Below are 20,661 nucleotides of genomic sequence, written 5' to 3'. Positions count from 1 at the left end.
ACTGGGCCACATCCCCAGCCCTTTTTATTTTTTAATTTTGAGACAAGGTCTGAGTTGCTTAAAGCCTTGCTAAATTGCTGAGGCTGGCCTTAAATTTGTGATCCATCTTCTGAACCACTGGGATCACAGGCGTGTACCACCACTCCCTGCTGGGTTTAGCTGTTTATTATTTTATTTTGGGGGGTATTGGGATTGAATTCAAGGCACTTGACCAGTGAGCCACATCCCCAGCCCTATTTTTTTGTATTTTATTTAGAGACAGTGTCTACTGAGTTACTTAGTAACTTTGAACTCTCTATCCTCCTGCCTCAGTCTCCCAAGCCACTGGGATTACAGGCGTGTGCCACCACACCTGGCTTATTTTTTTATTTTAATTGTTAATATTTTTTTTGTATGTGGTAATGGGGATTAAACACAGGGCCTTACACATGCTAGGCAAGCACTCTGCCACTGAGCTACATCCCAGCTCTTTTAAAAAATTATTATATTTTGAGACATGGTCTTCCTAAATTGGCCTCAAAGTTGTGATCCTCAAACCTCCTTAGTTACTGGGATTACAGTGTGTGTTACACATCTGCATGCAAGTCAGATTTTGACATTCTTGTACTAATGACAGGTATTACAGTGGTCCAGTTGTTGAGAGAGTTCAATCAACACTGTCTCTTTGCTTTTCCAGTACTAAAACATTTTCCCAACATAATATAAAATTATCATAACAAGCACCCAAATACAGAAAAGAACTCCATTTGCTTATACAGATTAATTTTATTTGAAAAGTTAAAAATGCTGTGGCATGTAATGGATCTGAGCCTTTGGATTTTGACCCTGAGATATATGTGCAAATAACTTCAATGCTTTGTGGGTTGAGTAGACTTCAGAAGTACTGATCTTAAAATTTAAAGCAAACGTAGGGCTTTGCATGGTGTTATATATTTTAAGATTAGTTTTTTTTTTAATATTTTATTTTTTAGTTATTGGCAGACACAACATCTTTGTATGTGGTGCTGAGGATCGAACCTGGGCCGCACGCATGCCAGGCGAGCGTGCTACCGCTGAGCCACATCTCCAGCCCCTAAGATTAGTTTTTGATTCTCTTTCTCTTGGCTTCTCTAAATTCATCAGTTTTAGTATTTTCTGCTAAGGCTTTAGCCAGAAGACCACAAAAACCAAAAAGTCAATGTTTTAGATATATAATAAACAAGAGATAAATGAGAAAAAAATGGAGAACATGCTGTGATTTTCAGATTCTATAAATGTGTCTAAATCAGTAGCAGGCAAAAGTTGGTAGGTAAATTCTTTCCCAATATTGGCACTATCTGCTGTCTTCTGTGTTCTTCTAATAGGTCTTCTTGCTTTAGAAAAGCCCCTTTTCTTTCTTCAGTTGGAGCTGTTTCCAGCCAGGCAGAGCAGTAAATTGCCCTCTTGTAATGCCAAAGAGAGACACAAAGTCCTGTTCAGAGAGGTAATTCTAAGAGAGAAAACAAAGTTTCTGATTAGTAGGAAGATATGGTACCTATTGGTGCTAACAGAGGTGGGGAGAGTAGGGGCAAGAGGGAGACCTATGTAGATTCCTTGGAGGGGGAAGTAGAATGAATTGTTAGGAAGGCTATACTAAAATTATTCAAGGCCAAATTGTTCTTCAGGTAGTGGATCCCCAAGTGTGCCTGTGGAAGAAACTGACTGGATTCCCTGCTCTCATGATCCCAGTTTCTTTCCTGAAAGACAGTAAATGGATTATATAAAATGGATAAATTATAGGGGCTGGGGATGTGGCTCAAGCGGTAATGCGCTCGCCTGGCATGCACGGGGCGCTGGGTTCGATCCTCAGCACCACATAAAAATAAAATAAAGATATTGTGTCCACCGAAAACTACAAAATAAATATTTTTAAAAAATGGATAAATTATAGAGATTAGATTTTGGAGGAATGGACAACTAAACTGGTGCTTTTCCTTATACTAATGTCCTTAACTACCCTTTTTTGGGAGGGAGGGCTTACTAGGGATTGAACCCAAGAGTGTTTTACCATTGAGCTATAGCCTCAGGTATATTTTTGAGATAGGGTCTTATTAAGTGGCTTAGGCTGGCCTTCATCCTGGTGATCTTCCTGCCTAAGCCTTCCAAGTCCCTGGGATTACAGTAGTGCACCACTAGGCCCAGACTTAATCAACTTTGTTTTTTGGTGCTGGGGATTGAACCCAGGGCCTGATGCATGCTAAGCATGTGCTCTACCGATAAGCTACATCCTCAGACTCCCAGAATATTTCAAGTGGATCTCACTGAGACCCTATAGTTCTCATAACATTTATTTATTGATGTAATGATTATTTTGTATCCAAGTAAAGCTTATTAATATGCGGCCTCTACTTTCAAAAATGTTGTAGTCCAGATACTTAAGACTTAGTTAGGACATTGTAATAAATCCAAAGCCCTTTCCCAAATCAACTCTTCCAAGGGGAATTTAATTAATTCAACATGAACATGTTAATTCATTCATCAAAAACTTATCCTATCTCATAGGCATCTTTTTAGGAGTTGAAAAGATGGGAATATGACTGGGCATGGTGATGTACACTTGTAATCCTAGTGGCTCAGGAGGCTGAGACAGGAGGATCACAAGTTCAAAGCCAGTCTCAGAAACTTAGCGAGGCTCTAAGCAACTCAATGAGATCCTGTCTCAAAATAAAATATTAAAAAAGGCTGTGGGCTGGGGTTGTGGCTCAGTGGTAGAGCGCTTGCCTTGTATGCATGAGGTTCTGGGTTCAATCCTCAGCACCACATATAAATAAATAAATAAATAAATGTATTTTAAAAAAAAGGCTAAGGATGTGTCTCAGTGGTTAAACAACCCTGTGTTCAATCCCCTGTACCAGAACTACACAAAACAATGAAAATATGATGGCAAACAGGACAGAGAAGGTCCTTCCTCCTAAGGATATTACTAGTGGGGGATATAGACAATGAACAAATTTAAGGGGACTGGAGGGGATGAAGGAAGCAGTGTTTGATGGGGTGGTTAAGGAAGGCTTTCCTGGGGTGGTGATGTTTGAGCTGAGACTTATACAGTGGGAAGGAGCTGGCTTTGTGACTGTCTGAGAGAACATTTGTTTAGGCAGGAGCACTAGGAAGTGTAAAGTCTCCAAGGCTGGGATGAGCATGTTTAAGGGTAATAAGAGGGTAGTGATGAAAATCCCAGAGGGTGATGGAGCCCGGATTATGTAGACCTTCAGTGAGGAGCTATTTGAGCTGTTTCAAACAGGACAGTAGGCATCTGCTTTAAAAGGTCCCTTTAATAGCCAGGTGTGGTGGTTCACTCCTGTAATCCCAACTACCCAGGAGGCTAAGGCAGAAGGATGACAAGTTCCAAGCCAGCCTGGGCAATTTAGCAAGGCTTTGTCTCAAAAATAAAATTAAAAAAACTACCAGGGATATTGCTCAGTGGTAAAACACTCACCTAGCATGCGTGATGCCCTGGGTTTAATTCTCAATATTGCAAAAAAGATCCCTTTGGCTATTATAATGGCCATGTGGAGAACAAATTATAGGGATGAGGTAGAAATCATTTGGATTACAGTAGTACATGATGGCTAGATTAAATCAGTGGCAGATAGATGGAGAGGAGTAACAGAGGCTAACTGATGGATTCATGTGAGAGGTGAGAAAAACAATCAAGAAGGAGCTCTTGGTTTGAGCCACTGGGTAGCTCCAGTGTCCACTGAGTGCCTACAATATGCACAATGTCCTAGGCCATTTACTGAGATGGGTGCTTTACTGACAGCTCCACTTATCCTAGTTCCTTTAGCCACTCACCTCCTTTTTGGCAGGGTTCACATCCTCAGGAAGCTCCTGATTCTGATTTTTCAATAGAACTTCTAAAGGGTAATATTTTGGCTCACTGCCAGCAGAATTCAGGGAAAGGGTTGCATTTTTCATGTCCTAGGTATAAAAGTATAGACATGGGAAAAGACTATTCAGTGCAGTGTCTGGCAATCACAGTTTTGCATGTATATAATATTTAACATTTTGTTTTATACCACTTCATCCTTCATAGTCATCTTTGTTCTCAAACTTGGCTGCATGTCAAAGTCATCTGGGAATCAAAAATATTCAGAGTTTGGATTCTTCTTGGGAAAGTTGATTCACTAGGCCTAAGGTGAGTCCTCATAGCCAGTTTGGAATACATGCTGTATTTTAGGTCTCTTTTATTATTATTTATTATTATTTTTAGGTATTGGAGATCCTACCTAGTGCATGCTAGGCAAATACTTTACCACTGATTTAAAACTCCGTCCCGAAGGCTCTTTTAAATATTATGGTAACATACCTTTCCTTGACTCTTTTATTTAGGTCCTACATTTCCAGTATTTTTTTTTTTTTTTTGTACTGGGAATTGAACCCAGGGGACTTAATCACTGAGCCACATCCCTAGTCCTTTTTATTTTTTATTTTTAGATAGGGACTCACTAAGTTGCATAGAGCCTTGATAAGTTGCTGAGGCTGGCCTCAAACTTGTGATGCTCTAGTCTCAGCTTCCTAAGCTTCTGGAATTACAGGCTTGCTTCAGTGCGCCTGGCTTAAATGCCTTCAGATGGAAGTCTTATTTTTCTTAAAAACAATTTAAAAGACTCTACATAACCATTATCTTTGGAATTTGACTTTGTAGAGCACAAAGAACATTGCCAGATGATTTGAACTCCTGGTACTATACAACACTTGTCCTAATTTTGTGTGTGTAGGTGTGTGTGTTGTACTGGGGAATTGAACCTAAGGGCACATTACCCTTGAGCTGCATCCCCAGTTTTCTTTTTTTTCTTTCATTATTTTCCTCTCAGTTGTTTTTATTTTTTACTTTGAGACATGGTCTTACTAAATTGCCAAGGCTGGCCTTGAACTTTTGATCTTCCTGCCTTAGCCTCCCGACTTCCTTGGATTATAGGTGCACATCTACTTGCCCAACCAATCATCCTGATATTAAAGAGCTGTTGGATTCCTGACTAGAGGCTCCACTTCTTTTATCTGTTAAAACAGTGGTAAATAACCTGCGATTCTGTGGGCTTAACTGTCAGAAACTGATAAAAATATAATTTGTTTTTTTTTTGTTTTGGTTTTTTTTTTGAGAATTTTAATATTTATTTATTTTTTCTTAGTTCTCTGTGGACACAACATCTTCGTTTGTATGTGGTGCTGAGGATCGAACCCAGGCCGCACACACGCTAGGCGAGCGCGCTACTGCTTGAGCCACATCCCCAGCCCCTAAAAATATAATTTGAATGAGAAATTTATTCACCAAAACTGCCAATAACTTTAATCTCTCCTAAATGGCAGAAAGGCAAATAATAAAATAAAATTAGTTTTATTTTTTTATTGTTCTTTTTAAAATAGCAAGTCTATTCAAAGTTCTGGAAGGCAGAAAGATAAGGAACTTAGGTCTGAGATCTGTTTTTCAGTCAACTGAAAAAATCTTGGAGCCAGGCTCAGAGGCAAAGGCCTGTAATCCCAAGCAATTTAGGAGGCTTGAGGTAGGAGGATTGCAAGTTCAAGGCCAACCTTAACAACTCAGTAAGACTCTGTCTCAAAATTTAAAAAATGAAAAGGACTGGGTATTTAGCTCAGTGGTGAAGTATCCCTAGGTTCAATCCCCAGTACTGCATAAATAAATAAATATCTTGGGGTTGCTCCTGGTAGAACACTTGCCTGGCATGTATCAAGCCCTGAGTCCAAACCCCACCATTGAAACAAAACAAAACACTCTTCTTCCTCAAGGATAGACAACTAGGGCAATACTAAGAAAGACATGGTAGAGCTTTGACCACTAGCATTTGCTTTTTTCTTTGGCTCTGGGGCTTTTCCAAGAGCAAACCCAACTCACAGAAGTGATTTGCATGATAGTAGCAGCATCTCCCAGCTCCTCCTTTAACTGTTCATATGATTTTCCAGCCTGAGAAGAGAGAGAAAACACAGGAAGAGATATTGCTGATAGGGGAGAAACATCTTAGGCCTGGTCTGTACCTTCAGGAAAAGCAAAAAGTCTGGAGAATCAGATAATACATAAGTAAGACCAAAAATTTTGGTTTGGATCTGTGCAGGCTACAAAGATTCTTTAATTTACATTCTTTGAAAGTATTCCTTCAATGCCCCCCCGTAAGATTTAAGAAAGAGCAGTTGAATGAGTTAGTAAGCCTGACTTCTTCTTATTGACTATGACTTTGAACTTGTCCTCTGAGTGCCTTCATCTGTAACATAGGAAACACAATATCTGCTCTATCAGAATAGTTTATAAAGATCAGAAAGTTGATGTGTGTAAATACACTTTATAAACTGTATTACTTCACAGTGCCTACTGCCGCGTCAAGCTGTGAATGCTCTAACGAACTTACTGCTTTGGTGGTGAAGGGGAAGAGAAGAAAAGTAAAAAGCAGGGATTGGAGTGGGAATGGGAGAAATAAGGTCCTTGGTTTTACTTGGCCCCTAAATCTGTACACCCCATCTCCTCTTATTTCTGAGCTCTCTAACTGTAAGAACAAAATAACTTCCCCAATCTCTGTTCTTACGCTCCAAATGTGAGGGTCCCAGGCCAGGAACCAGCCTGTGAAGGTGGGAGGCTCAGAACCCTGTTTGATGATCAGGATGGGTGTATGGATGTCTCGGCCACTGGGGTGAGTGTGCAGGTACTCCTGGGCAGTAGCAAGGGCCCTCTCCTTCTCTATGGCATTGGCCTCAGCTCCAATCCACAAGAACACCTGTTGTGGTACAGATTTAATATTTGTTAATGAGGTCAGACCAAGGACTAAGTACTAGATCATATATCTATCCCCCTCAGTAATTTACAGCCTCAGAAAATGTCTCAGCCTGATTTGTTCAGCAGAGAGAAAGGTTTTCCCAGTATCAGCTTGATATTTTTGGTTTTAATTGCTATGTGTATCTCCCAAATCTACATCGCCAAATCTGAGCTCTCTCTGAACCTCAGCTTCCTAAATCTAACTTGCAAAACTTCTCCTCTTGGCCGTCTCCAACTATCTCAAATAAAACCCTCCTAAAATATAGTTCCTCTTTTCTAAATGTGTATCTCCACTCTAAGTAAATGGTATTCATCCATTCATCTAGGGCAGAATTCTGGGAGGCATGTCCATAACCCTCCATATCCAGTGAGTCACCAGTGCAGGTCAACTAGATTTCCTCTGCCCTTGTCAAATTTGTCATTCCTCTATCCCTACTCCATTGCCCTCTGCAGGCCCACAGCAGTTCTTACTTGACCCTCATCTACTTCTAACTGGAACTTACAGGAGTGAGCTCTCTAAAGTATAATTTGACTATGTCACTTACCTGCTTAAACTTCAGGATAAACTTCTTGACATGGTAGGTCAGGCCCATACCTACTTTTTTAGCTTCATTTCTAAGGTGGTCCTTAACTCTAGCTTATGTTCTGATAATATTTCATGTCTTGCTTTTACATGTGCAATTTTCTTTTCCCACAAGGCTTCTCCATCCTTTGCCTGCTCATCCGTTGAGTTTCATCCTGAGAGTCATCTCTTCTAGGAAGTCTTCTTAGCAACCCTTAAACTGTATTTAGTGCCCTTAATTTGTGTTCCTGTGGCTCCTCATCATGGCTCAATGATATTTCTCTGGCTCCTCCCACCAGCTTGTAAACTCTGAGAGTGGAGCCCTTTATCTTGATGACACCCACCTGGTACAATGACTAGGCATGGAAGAGGTGCTCAAAGTGTTTGCTGAGCTGAACGGAAGAACATGGTATGTGGAGGAGGGGTTGCCTTGAAAATACCCATCCATACCCTTTGGTTCCCTAAAAGGTCCACATTATCTGGATTTGGAATCTGTTGCTATTGATCCTAAGATTAAAGAAGGGCAGGATGATGTGATGACCAGATTTTCCCAAAGCAAGGTGGGAAAATTTCCAAGGTGGTTTTAACCATCTTTCTGTACTTTGTGACCATGGCAAAAAGCAGGCTCTTTCTTTGGTTTCTACTAACACATGTTGACTTGGGGATGATACAGGGTTATCCAGGGCCTATTCTGAGTGTCGACATATACAAAAATAACCTAAACTGCGGGCATCCTTGTTATTTGTTCATAGTTCTGTAGCTGTGTCTTACCTGATCCCAGGTATCCAGAAGCATCACATCACCTGGGTTCAGGTCATCCTGGGTGAAGTCTGTGATTTCAGTGATAATGAACCGGCCAGTCTTATTAGAGCATTCAAAGAGACGGGCTTGGACATCTAGGGTTTCCTGCTGTAGTCTACAACACAGTCCATTTAGAGGCACTGATGTACATAGAAATCATGTTTTTAAATCTGAAAGAGATCTTAAGAGTTTGTGCAGTTCACAAGCTTGGAGGCAGGGGGAGCCAAGAAGAGGAGAATACTGTATTCCCATACCTTTTGTCATTGGCATAGGGAGTTTTACCTCCCAGTAGGTCCCAGAACTCAGCTGATTCCTGGCCTTCTGCCACAGTTTCCTCAGTGCCATCACAGAGAAGACTGGCCAGCTCTTTAGCCATTGCCCGCTCATCTCCACTAGATCCCTGAGAGTCGGGCAAGGAAGGCACAGATGTTAGTCACATGTGGACACATTGATGTGGACAAAGAAGTTTCAAGACTAACTTGGTGTAATCAGGATTAGATGCCAAGACACAGTGCCTCAGGATAAGGGAAGATAGGTTTGTTCTAGTGGTGGGAATAGAAGAAGGAAGACAGAATGTGCGGGCAAAGAATAGGGCTGCACTCTGAAACCTGCAGTGGATATAGACAAGAATAACAGTCACCTTTATTTCAGCTTCAGCTGGAATTTTTAGCATCTACTTTTTTTTTTTTTTTTTTTTTGGTTCTAGGGATTGAACCCAAGGATACTTTATCACTGAGCCATAGCCCCAGCCTTTTTTTTTTTTTTTTTTTTTTAGACAGGGTATCCTTAAGTTACCCAGATTGATTTCCAACTTCCACTTCCTCTGTGATGCTTCTGCCATGGCCTCCCAAGTAGCCATGACAGCTGGGATTACAGATGCTTGCCACCATACCCAACTTCATTTCTGTGTAAAACAATTACAGTTTTGTTTTTTTTTTTCTGGTGGAGCTGGGAATCAAACGCAGGGTTTTATGCATACTAGGCAAGCACTCTACCTAGACTATATCCCCAGCCCCAATTTCAGTGCTTTTTAAGGAACTAATGCAATATGAATTATGACAACATCATTTTTTTGTTGTTGTTCTGTTAGCATCTTTCCTGTTATAGGTCAGCAAACTCGTGTGGGAAGATTGACTTATCTAGTCTTCATCATGTTTGTAGTTGTTTATGGAATATCTCTTGGATGTAAGTCGGGCTATCTGTGATTTTCTGGTGAAGGCCTGACTATGGGGAATGTTGGTGCTTCCTCTGAAGTTTCTTTAGGGAAAAGGATCCCCCTTTTGAGCACCACACCAGTCGACTTTTTAGTTCCTTTGACCTTGCTGACCTAGGATCAAGGCCACAACAAGGCTGGGCTCCAAGGGACTGGCCTGACCACTGGGCCCAGCCATCCTACCTTGCCATACCATAGGTAGTGCTCTGCCTGGGTCTTTAGCAGAAAGACATCATTAGAGTTTAAGGAGGAGGCGAAGGCTGGAACCTCCACTGCTTTGGTGTTAGATTTGTCATTTCCTCGAATCTGGAAGAGTCTTACTGGAGGGTCAGGCTCGGTATTTCCTTTCCTGGAAGTCCCACCCTAGAGCAAAGAGGAAAAGGAAAGTCCGGAATCTTGCATTAGGCTGGCTGTTGTGGGAAATGTGGATGTATTTGATGCTATCTTTGTCTTTCTAGAGCTTCTAGACTAATAGGAAAGGGTTAGGGTGAGCTGGGGCTGTGGCACAATAATATTAGCTTTCATTGTTTTTTTTATAAAGCATAAGGCTTTGGGGGCTGTGGTTGTGGCTCAGTGGTAGAGCACTTGCCTTGCATGTGTGAGGCATTGAGTTTGATCCTTGGCACCACATAAAAATGAATAAATAAAATAAAGGTGTAAATAAATGTTAAAAAAAATAAAAGAATAAGGCTTTGTCACTGGTTGTGGTTAGTGAGACCCTGTCTCAAAATAAAAAATAAAAGGGCTGAAGATGTAGCTCAGTGGTATAGTACTTGGGCTCAATCCCCAATACTGACAAAAATAAAATAAAAAGGGGTAGGGGATGCAGCTCAGTTGTTGAGAGCCCTTGGTTCAATCCCCAGTACCATACACACACACACAAAAAAAAAAAAAAAAAAAAAAAAAAAAGAGGAGGAGGGGAGAAGGAGAAGAAGAGGAGTTGTATTTTGTACCAGGCTCTGTGATTCGGGCCTTACTAATACTTTGCTGATCCTGATTCTCATGATAACTCTTAACTCTATGAAGTAGTAATGAAGTAGGTATTATTATTCCATGGTGCAGATAAGGAAACTGAGATTTAGAAACCTGGCTGATAAATAACAAGACTAGGACTTGACCCCAGACAGATGTGATATCTAGAATGTGGCCTGGTAGTGCTTTAGTCAAGCTTCTGTTATGGTTTGGATGTGAGGTGTTCCCCAAAAGCTCAAGTGTGAGAAAAGCAAGAAGATTCAGAGGAGAAATGATTGGATTGTAAGAGTCTTAACCCAATCAGTAAATTAATCCCCTGATAGGGATTAACTGAGTGGTAACTGGAGGCAGGTGGGGTGTGGCTGGAGGAGGTGGGGCATTGGGTGCGTAGCTTTGGGGTATATATTTTGTATCTGGAGAGTGGAGTCTCTCTGTCTGCTTCCTAATCATCATGTGAGTCGCTTCCCTCTGCCACACTCTTCCGCTGTGATGTTCAGCCTCATCTCGAGCTTCTAGGAATGGAGCCGGCTGTCTATGGATGGAGACCTCTGAAACTAGGAGCTCTTAAATAAACTTTTCCTCCTCTACAATTGTGCTGGTCAGGTCTTTTAATCACAGCAGTGAAAAACCTGACTAAAACAGCCCCTCACCTCATAGATAACCAGCTTCCCTTTGAAGATGGCCATGAAGTGGCGTGGCTCCTTCCCCATGCTGACACGAACCTGCACGGGAGCCCCGTCCAACTGCTGATCCAGCTGCACTGCCTGGTATGCTGAGGCTGCCAGCTCATCCTGTGAGGCGTGGCGGCCCTGCAGCAGTGAGAGGGGAGCCATGGGCCCTGCTTCCTGCCCCAGCCCAGTGGCCAGAGGAAGCACATCTGGATCCAAAGCTGAGAGCCTGTACCTGCCAGATGTATAAGATGTAATTTGGCTTCCCGTTCACCTCATATGTATAAAGAACCAGATAGCAGTCTCCTCCATAGAAGAAGCCGTGCCACTGATGTTCCACAGGGACCAGCTCCAGGTTTTCAATTCTCCAGACCTGTGAACAGAAGGAAACACAGTTCCTTAGAGATAGGTGTCCTGTTCAGAGAGCATTACCCAAAGGGAACTGGGCCATGCTTAGTGGAGTACCAGGTGGGTGAGGTGCTAACATTCACTCCATGTACCCCTTTCCTCTCTGGTTCTTCTCTGCCAGTGGTGAGGGCTTGTCACATATGCATGATTTGAATCCTGAGAACTAGGTCATGGGGCTAGAGGTGTGTGCTCAGTGGTAGAGTGCTTGCCTTACATGTGTGAAGCCTTAGGGTTCAATCCCCAGCATCGGCCAGGTATGGTGGTACACACCTATAATTCCAGTGACTCAGGAGGCTGAGGCAGGAAAATTGCAAGTTTGAGGCCAGCCTCAGCCACTTAGCAAGACCCTGTCTCAAAATAAAAAGGACTGGGGTATAGCTCAGTGGTAAATTAACCCTAGGTCCAATTCCCAGTTAAAAAAAAAAAATAAGAAAAAAATTCCCTGAACCACAAACAAAAAACTAAGTTATCTTTATTGGGTGTATCCTGTCCAGCTGGGTTTTTGTAGGCTAGGCAAGCATTGATTTGAATATATCTGTCAGGTGAGTTACTGGTAGCAGATTTGGGGATGTGTCTTTCACTTCCCTGAAGCATTGTGGGGAAACTGTCAACTTGCAAGCCTCTTATAGAATACTGAGGAACCAGAGGGGAAAGGGAAAGGAGAGCAGACAGAATCACCTGCCTCCTCTACAGCAGGCAAGAGGACCAGTGTTGCCCTCACTGGGCTCACCTCAACTTTCCCACTGCCATCATCCACCATTCTTTCCTGGGCAGCTACCTCTGGCTTTGTGTGTAGCAGAGTCACATCAAACTTGTCCTGGGAAACTTTAGCTGCATAGGAAGAGTTGGGAAGAGTGGTGAGTGAGGAGCACCTATGCCTGGCTGTCTAGTAGTGACGGGATTCTCTGGGGGCAATCTCACCAATTTTACCAATGTTGAACATTTTCCCCAGGCCTGTGGTCTGGTCCTTCACTGACCACTTCTGGAACAGCTGCTTGAACATCGCTGACTCAGCACCATCATTGACAGTCTCCACGTTAGTGCTGCTGGGGTAGCCCTTCATTCTGATGAAGTCCTGTAGACGCACCCAAATACAAAGGCAGGTCAGTTGGGGAATATACCGAGCTCTTTGCTTCTCTGGTAATTAACCCCTTTGAAGTTAGTTGGTAGGATCCCTCTTCTCTGGGAGTCAAAATTCTAACTTCTGTCTAAGGACCAAATTGCCTACCTCAAAAAGTGCCTGTGTGGAACATCTTAGCATCTCTTCATAGGCCTATCATGATTATGATGATTACTGTTTTTGTAAGACCCTGTGTGCTGTGTTCCTTCAGCACTTATATAGCTCTACTGACTTTGTATTACTGTCATTTGCTCATTTATTGCTTTGTAAGTACATCTTGTCTGCTGGGTCTGCATGAATATCATAAGCTCCTTGAGGAAAGGACCATTAACCTTGACATGCGATATCTCCTTCAATAACAACAGTCACCTATTATGGAGCAGGTGCTGTGTGCCAACTACTGTTCTGAATGTTTTACATATGGTATTTAACCCTCACAACAACCTAGGAGATAGTTATTACCCCTGTGTTAGATGTGGAGAAACTGAGGCTTGGTAGTATTCAGTGTCTTGCCCCAGAACATTCAACAGGAAAAGGTAAAACCTGGATTTGAATCTTGGTTTGTCTGACTTTGAAGTCCATGTATGTTACCTCAATATTATATGTGCAAGTGCCTAGCATGGCTCTCTGCACACATCTGAAATGATATTAGTAGATGTATTACCACACATCTGTAGCTCCTACCAGGGCTTTAGACATGGCCGCCTGTTTCTCAACCTTTGTGGCTCCTTTTCCTTTCCACACGTAGATCTTGGTTCCACTTTGGTCCACAATGTAGCAGTCCTGAAGCAGTCAGGAACAAATGTGGTTACTGCTGTTCAAGATCAGAAGGAAGGACTTTGCCTAGGCTCTGTTTTTTATTTATTTATTTATTTTTGTACCAGTGATTGAATCCAGAGGCATTTAACCACTGAACCACATCCCCAGCCTCTTTTTACATTTTATTTAGAGACAAGGTCTTGATAAATCACTTAGGGCCTCATTGAGGCTGGCCCTGAACTTCTGATCCTCCTGTCTCAGCCTCCCAAGTCTCTGGGATTACAGGCATGTGCCACCATGCCTGGCTCCAAGGTTCATTTTTGAAGCCAGGTCTGGCTACCCTGAGCTAAGCCCCTTCAAGCTGTACTTACATCATGGTTCAGTAAGTCCTGGACCAGAGGCCTCGTTGCTACCTCTGTGACCACCAACTGCCCGACCGAATCTGAGACACTGGAGAAGGGGAGAGGTTAGCCTGCACCTTTTCTTCTATAAAGAATTCTGTAGTAAATTTGATGTTTCAGTTGGGTGTATCTGGGTGGAGTTTGACTTCTTAAGATAGACATGACTTAGATGCAGTCAGGAATATATAGACTTCTGGAGGAGACTTTTTTCCCAAACTTTATTCTTTCCACATCTCTGAGCACATATAGACCGGTGTACAGGAAAGGTCTCCCTAAGAGAGCAGGACTGAGTTGCTAACGAGAACAGAAGATAGCTGCCTCCTTGAGAGGGGAGTCTCTGAGCTCTTAATGGGAGTTGTTGCATTTGAAAAGGACAGAGGAGAAAACCAGGTGCCTGCACCCAGAACAAGGAGCCAAGGTGAGTGCCTGGCTTTTTAGGGGACACCTTCCACTACCCAGCCTCTAGCCAGCAGCCGAGTTTATCTACTCACTGATATAGCATGATATTTGATTTCTGCTGCTGATCTATGATCTCATCAGGGACTGCAGGCTTGATAATTGAGCGTTGACCAAGGGTGTCCTGAAGAACCTTCATCAGCTCTGGGCTGGCTGCCTCCTTGTCTCCTTCGATCACTCCTATTTCAGCACGGCCCCCTCGCTCCCTGTCCCGAATGTCCTTTGCCAGAAGCATAGCCTGTTAAAGAAGCCCAAGGAAGCACTCAGCTCATCTGGTACCCCTTTCTGCCTGATAGGCTCAGGGGGAGCAAACTTAATTCTAGACACAGAGTTATTCTGATGCCGAGGAGTCCTGCTCAGAGTAGTCTAGTCAAAGATAGGGATCCAGCTAGGCACACCTGTAATCCTAGTTGCTCAGGAGGCTGAGGCAGGAGAATCATAAGTTTAAATCCAGCCTCAGCAACTTAGTGAGACCCTGTCTCAAGGAAAAAAAAAAAAAAGGCAGGGTCCACTTTGAATCTTAGAGAACAAATAGCATGGAAGGAAAAGGGTAAAATTATCTGAGAGGGCCCAGACTCATAATCAGGCCTGAGAGGAGAGAGCTCTAAGACTAAAAGGCCATCCCATACCTTCAGGCGCTCTCCACTGTTGCTCTCTGGACCATTCCATTGGATGATGACCTTTCCAAGGTCCAGCAAGAAGACATCACCTTGGTTAAAACTGTCCCAGCTCATTTCCACCTGCAGGTGAGAGGTAAACGTTGTTGAGGAGATATTCTTAGGTGCTAGGTAGGGAAGCCCTGGGCCCAGGGTAGTCAATAGGCAGGACTCACCTCGGTGGCCCTGATATTTCTCTTCCCCTTCACGTGTAGCAGCCGCTTCACATCATATGTGTTGGTCTCCACATGCTTCATCCCAGAGGCCACACCTCCCTTTTTATAACTGAGGGGACATCCATACAGTTATTTATTGAGCATCTGTGCCTAGGTTCTGAGAAGACTGCTGTGAATTATACAGATGCGTCCTCTGCCCGGATGAGTGATGACAACAAATGAACTAGGTAAATACAGATGGCAGTAGCTGTTTTCCTACAAGTAGACTTGGTGACTGACTTTCTGATAGGTCAAGGCAGATGTCTCTGAAGAACTAGCATTTGACAGCTTCAGCAATGGCAAGGTACTGAAGAACTCAGACCCTGTCTCTAAATAAAATGTAAAATAGAGCTGGGGACATGCTTAGTGGTTGAGTGCTCCTGAGTTGAATCCCTGGAACCCTCTCCCCCACAAAAAAAGAACTGGCATTTGAGCTGGAATATTACAATTAGAAGGAGCCAACAACACAAGGAATAGTGTTCCAGACAGAGGGAAACTTCATTGGAATTTTTTGTTTTTAATTTTAGGTACAAAGTTTGAGTTAATGTAACTCCTCAGTTTATGGAACATTATCATCATTGGCCTTATAAGCCCCTCTGGTGTTAAGTGTCTGTGTACTTCCTATTATCTGTGTTGCCTCATTCCCCTTCTTCCTCCCACCACACTCTTTCATTCTTTTTTTTTAATATTTATTTTTTAGTTGTAGTTGGACACAATGCCTTTATTTTATCTATTTATTTTTATGTGATGCTGAGGGTCGAAACTAGGGCCTTTCACATGCTAGGCCAGTGCTGTGCTACTGAGCTATAACCCCAGCCCAGTTTAACATCTCTTTTCATTTTCATTTCAGTAAGATGTGTCCTGTTGCTTATGTGCTTTTTTTTAAAAAAATAAAACAGAAGTTGGATTCTGTTATATAGTAGTCTATTTCATACTGTGTTCTGTAAGCACCATGTCTGTGAGATGTGTCCATGTGCTAGATATGTAATCTAATCTGTTGCTTCTGGTGCACATGTTCAGTCTCCCAGTTAATCTGCCCACAGCTTCCTACCACCACTGACACAACTATCAACATTCTGGTTTCTGTGCCTTTATGGTCCTGAGTATGTAAAGCTCTCTTTGAGGTGTATACCCCCAAGTGAAAAATTGCATTAGTGGCACTGACTATTTTCCAGAATGCAGTGTCAGTCCACACTGCCATCAGCAGGCATGAAGCTCCATTTCCTTGTGGCTTCACCAGCAGTTGGCACCATCCAGCTCTCTAATTTGTGCTAATTTAATAAGTGTCAGTGGCAGCTTTGTTTTGCTTTGCATTTCTCAGATTACTTCTTTCTTTTTTTCTTTTTGTGGTACTCAGGAAGAAACCCAGGGAAGTTCTCTACCACTGAGCCCCTCAGATAACCTTCTTCATGTGAATTGGCCCTATGGGTTTCTTCTGTTAATGGCTGTCTCTGTCCTTGTTCAGTGCTGATATTACTACTTACACGATGCCCTGTTTGAAGTAGCCTCGGAAGGTGTCAGACTCATGGAACTGGACCTCTCGGTGCTGCACAGGGCTGCCTCCCAGGTAGTCGTCCAGCTGTGTGGTGTAGATAGCTGCACAGCTCTGCTCATCCTGGGAGGAGTCCTTCCCGATCCAGAAGTGGATGTTCTGGGAAAGAAGACTGCCCAATCTCCGGGTCTGGGATGTAGCCAAAGAGAGCAGGTCAGGGGCCAGCTTACCTCCCCTTTGCTGCTGGCTCCTCTGGCATGGGAAGAATGTGGCATAAAGTTGTTTGTGCTCTGCCCTTGGCAGAGTAGGATTCCTCCCCTATCCCTGCAGTGTACTAGGGTTGCCGTGTCCTTTTTGCAGACCAGCTATTGTGGCCCAAGCTTTGACAGCCCAAATTCCTCCCCACATTTGCGAACACTGACAACTTTTTGCTCCCCAAATAAATGGATACCAATGGGGATCTTTTCTCAGTTGGATTATTATGGTTTGGATATGTATGTGTTCCCCCAAAACTCTTGTGTTAATGCAGAGATGTTCAGAGGTGAAATGATTGGATTATGAGAGCTGTGACCTAATCAGTCCATCCTACTTTGAATAGACTGACTGGGTAGGGTGTGGCTGGAGGAGGTGGGTTGCTGAGGGGGAGGCATCCTCCCAGGGATCATTTTTCCTGCAGGTCCTTCTTCTCGAAGCTTCCTGGCCACTACAAGTAGAGCAGACTCCTCCACCATGCCCTTCTGCACTGTTTCTTCCTCACCTTGGGCCTGGAGCAATGGACTTGGGTGACCATGGACTAAACCTCTGGGACTATGAGCCATTATAAACTTTTTCTTTTCTAAGTTGTTTTTATCAGGTATTTTGGTCACAACAACACAAAGCTGACTAACACAGATTGCAGACTTACCTTGCAGGTCCTCCTTGTGACCCTGCACCTAACCTCTGATCATGCACAGCTGACCTGTTTGTCTGTGCTGTTCATGTGGGATGTTCTGTCCTTCATTAGAATGGGAAGAGTTAGGCCTTTTTCTATGTCTGGCCTTCTGCCTCACCACTTTAGTATGAGGCCTGGGTCTCTGGAGGGAGAAGTGCTGCTTGTGGGTTTAGACTGAGGGTTTCATACCTGCCTTTGGATGTAAAATTTTAAACCCAGGCCTATCAATGGCCTCAAACTGGAGGCCTGCTCCCACAACACTGAGGAAGAAGTAAGATGGATATCAAGAAACCCTATTTCCTTCCCTCACCAGCAGATCTCTCAACAAAGCCCAGGAACTGGCTCTCAGGGGAGATGGTCACAGGAATGGGGAGTATGGCGCTCACCGAGAGGATGATGTAGCAGTCCCCCTCATAGAAGTTGCCATGGGCACTCAGGGGCACCAGTGCCAGCTCCATTTTCTGGAAGGACAAGGGGTATAGATAATCTGCATTCCTTTTTCCTTCCTTACCCACAGCCTCTTTCTCTTTTCTTTGACACAGGTGGTAGGGGAGAAATGTTTCCATGACCTTACAGGGCCAGGTGGCCAGCACAAGATTTATGTGGTCACCCCTCTGGCTTCTGTGAGTTCTACCTGCATCACCCTGGGTCTGAAGTTGGGCCCTGTACTGGTTTCCCTGGCCCTGTTATCCCCATGTCCTGCTTGGTCTCATCTCGCCATACTGTGAGGAACCTTGTGAGTCACATGCTGCCCTTTGCAGGGGAGAGTTGGATATAGACTGTGAAGCAAAAATTCTCAGTTGTACCAATGCCTCCAGTACTCTTGCCCCATTCTCTGATCACCCAAAGCCAGCAGGCCTGCCATGTAGAAAGGGTGCTGGAACTTTGTGGAGGTGAGGAGGAGGCTAACGGCAGTTGGAAGTGCCATTGGGGAGCTGAACTCCAAGCTGAGTCCCACATCTGGGTTGGGGCCTTGATTTGTCACTGCATGCACTGCTTGTCCCCAGAGGGCCATTCACATAGCCTCTGATGTAAATTTTCAGTCTCTTCAAGTGAGGTAAATCTGTAGGCATGTTTGTGTTCTATGTGAGATGTGTCTGTTAAATCTCAAAAAGAAGTATATCATAATTCTTAAAACTCCATTTTAGTACTAATTTATATTTTAAGTAAACTGGGAGCCTTAAAACAATGGAAATGGTCTGGGTCTTTCACAAACTCTGAGAGGCTTGCTATCACTCCTTCCTGATTGAGGAGAGTGAAGGGAGACATCATCTCTTGGATTTTTGTTTGTGGTGCTGGGGATTGAACCCAGGGCCTTGCACATGTTAAGTAAGCACTCTATCACTGACCTACATCCCAAACCTCTTAAAATTTTATTTTGAGGCAAGGTCTAAGTAAGTCATTCAGGCTGGCCTTGAATTTGTAATTATCCTGCCTCTGCCTCCCAAGTAGCTGTGATGACAGGTGTGCACCACCATGACTGGCACCTCTGGGTTTTATGTAGTAGTAACTGACTGGACTTGGGGAGGGTTATCCTCACATCTGGCAGGCAGAGCGACCCAGGCCAGAGCTTAGTCACCCAGAGGGGTACAAACGCAGGGGGAGAAGAGATGAGCAATGCCTCCTCCGTGCAGTGCCCTCACCACCATCCTTCAACTCTTTGTAGAACTAAAGTGCCCTGTAGAAGACATGTTCCATTTATCTGACTGGAGCAACCAGGAGTCTCCTGGGAAAGTTCCACCCATCTTTCCAGAGCATTTACTGGAAGTGCAGACTCCTAGGAAATGGCTGGATAAAGGACAAGCTAATTTTTGTTTGGAGTCCCATTTTCTAGAACTAAAAAGCATTTTTTCCTCCTGCCACCTATCTGTTTTAAGCATCAGGGAAGGAACAAGGATGGGAAAATGTACACTGTTCTCAAACCATAGGATCAGGAGGATTGAAGAGCTGTCATGTAGCAGACCTGGGCAGTTGGCTAATAGATCCCAGCAATCTGGAGTAGGATGTGCCTCCCACCCTGCTCACCTCTATTCTCCAGGTGATGATCCCAGGGTTGTTGCCCACAGCCCTGAAGGCGCTGCTCAGAGACATGGTGCTTGTCTTCCCAGGACTGAAACATCATAGAGCAAGAGGTGATACCCCTTGAACTGGGCATCAATCCAGTTTTTCTTGTAAATCACATCCCAATCTTGAACAGCTATCCTGCCACGTCCTCGTGGTGCATCCCCACACCATTTCATCATTATGTGGTGAGCCTGGCTGGCCTAGTCCCTACCCCCAAGTCCTGCTTTCCACCTGCCACTTCCTTTGTTAAGAGCTCTGGTAATAGCTATGATTATTTTCTAAAGAGTGATGAATATTTTAAGTCTTATGTTGAGTCACTTTGCATACATTATCTCATTTAATTCTCAGAAGGTGAGCATATTTTCTTCATCTTGTAGTATAGCTGAGGTTTAGAGAGGTTAAATGACTTGCCCAAAGATATATACTAGAATGAGATCCATATCGATCTCAAAATCTGTGCTTTTAGCTATTTTGACATACAGCAACCCTTCCTAAATTTATCGAAATTCACTGGCTTGTGGAAAGAAAACCTGGTTTAAAAAAAAATTTTCCCCCAAGGTTTTCTTCTTTTACTCTTTAATTCTTCCCAGATTCTCTGCTTGAAGGTTCTCTTCATAGTCACCTCTTTGTTTCCATCTTTCTGTTTTTACCTTTTTTTTTTTTTTAAGTAAACTACTTTAAAAGTCAACCTTTTTAGAACTCTGGAAGAGTTCTTCCACCCCCAGCCCTGAGGTCTTCAGTTCCTTCAGGCCTGAGCAAAAGGTGGAAGTGGAAAACAGTAGTCCATGTGTCCATGTGGGTCGCAGGTTTTCTGAAGTCCAGGCATGGCTTGGGTTATTAAGCACCTGCACATGTCCAAGGTCACTTAGAGGCTTTAAATAATTTAAGTGCCTCCCTGGGTAGTTGCTGCTCTCAAGGAGATTGCAGTCTGACAGCATAACAACTAGTGAATGTTAGATTAGTTTCTAAGGAAAAAGGATGAGATTGGTGGATTTACATAGGAAAAAAAAATCATCCAGGAAGGACTATGTGGATTTTTGCTATTTGGAGGCATATTGTGTTTGTTATGAGGAACATGTCAGGGATGGAGTGTCGCTCAGTATTAGACCAGTTGCCTAGCATTTTTGAGGCTCTAGCTCTCTCTCTCTCACTCTCTCTCTCACAC

At 43.4% G+C, this 20,661-nt stretch overlaps 1 protein-coding gene and 1 non-coding gene across 2 annotated transcripts; one reads left to right on the top strand and one right to left on the bottom strand.

The window, feature by feature from the left end:
* Window positions 1-19: 19 nt before the first annotated feature.
* Window positions 20-20,661, bottom strand: Avil (advillin). Its single transcript, XM_026398407.2, has 19 exons — window positions 19,458-20,661; window positions 17,819-17,893; window positions 16,494-16,690; window positions 14,971-15,079; window positions 14,768-14,878; window positions 14,174-14,376; window positions 13,653-13,731; window positions 13,207-13,305; window positions 12,324-12,477; window positions 12,133-12,233; window positions 11,230-11,367; window positions 10,977-11,135; window positions 9,538-9,717; window positions 8,396-8,541; window positions 8,112-8,256; window positions 6,552-6,740; window positions 5,870-5,938; window positions 3,811-3,936; window positions 20-1,468 (listed from the first exon to the last, which is right to left on the bottom strand). The coding sequence occupies exons 1-19, from the start codon at window positions 19,521-19,523 to the stop codon at window positions 1,355-1,357; spliced, it is 2,460 nt and encodes an 819-aa protein (XP_026254192.2). The 5' UTR covers window positions 19,524-20,661; the 3' UTR covers window positions 20-1,354.
* Trnat-ugu (transfer RNA threonine (anticodon UGU)) lies at window positions 2,709-2,781 on the top strand. The gene has a single exon. It is a non-coding gene; the product is annotated as a tRNA-Thr (tRNA).

The sequence above is a fragment of the Urocitellus parryii genome, chromosome 5, assembly GCF_045843805.1.
Source record: "Urocitellus parryii isolate mUroPar1 chromosome 5, mUroPar1.hap1, whole genome shotgun sequence".
NCBI lineage: Eukaryota > Metazoa > Chordata > Mammalia > Rodentia > Sciuridae > Urocitellus > Urocitellus parryii.
This window is presented reverse-complemented; position numbering and strand designations above follow the sequence as displayed.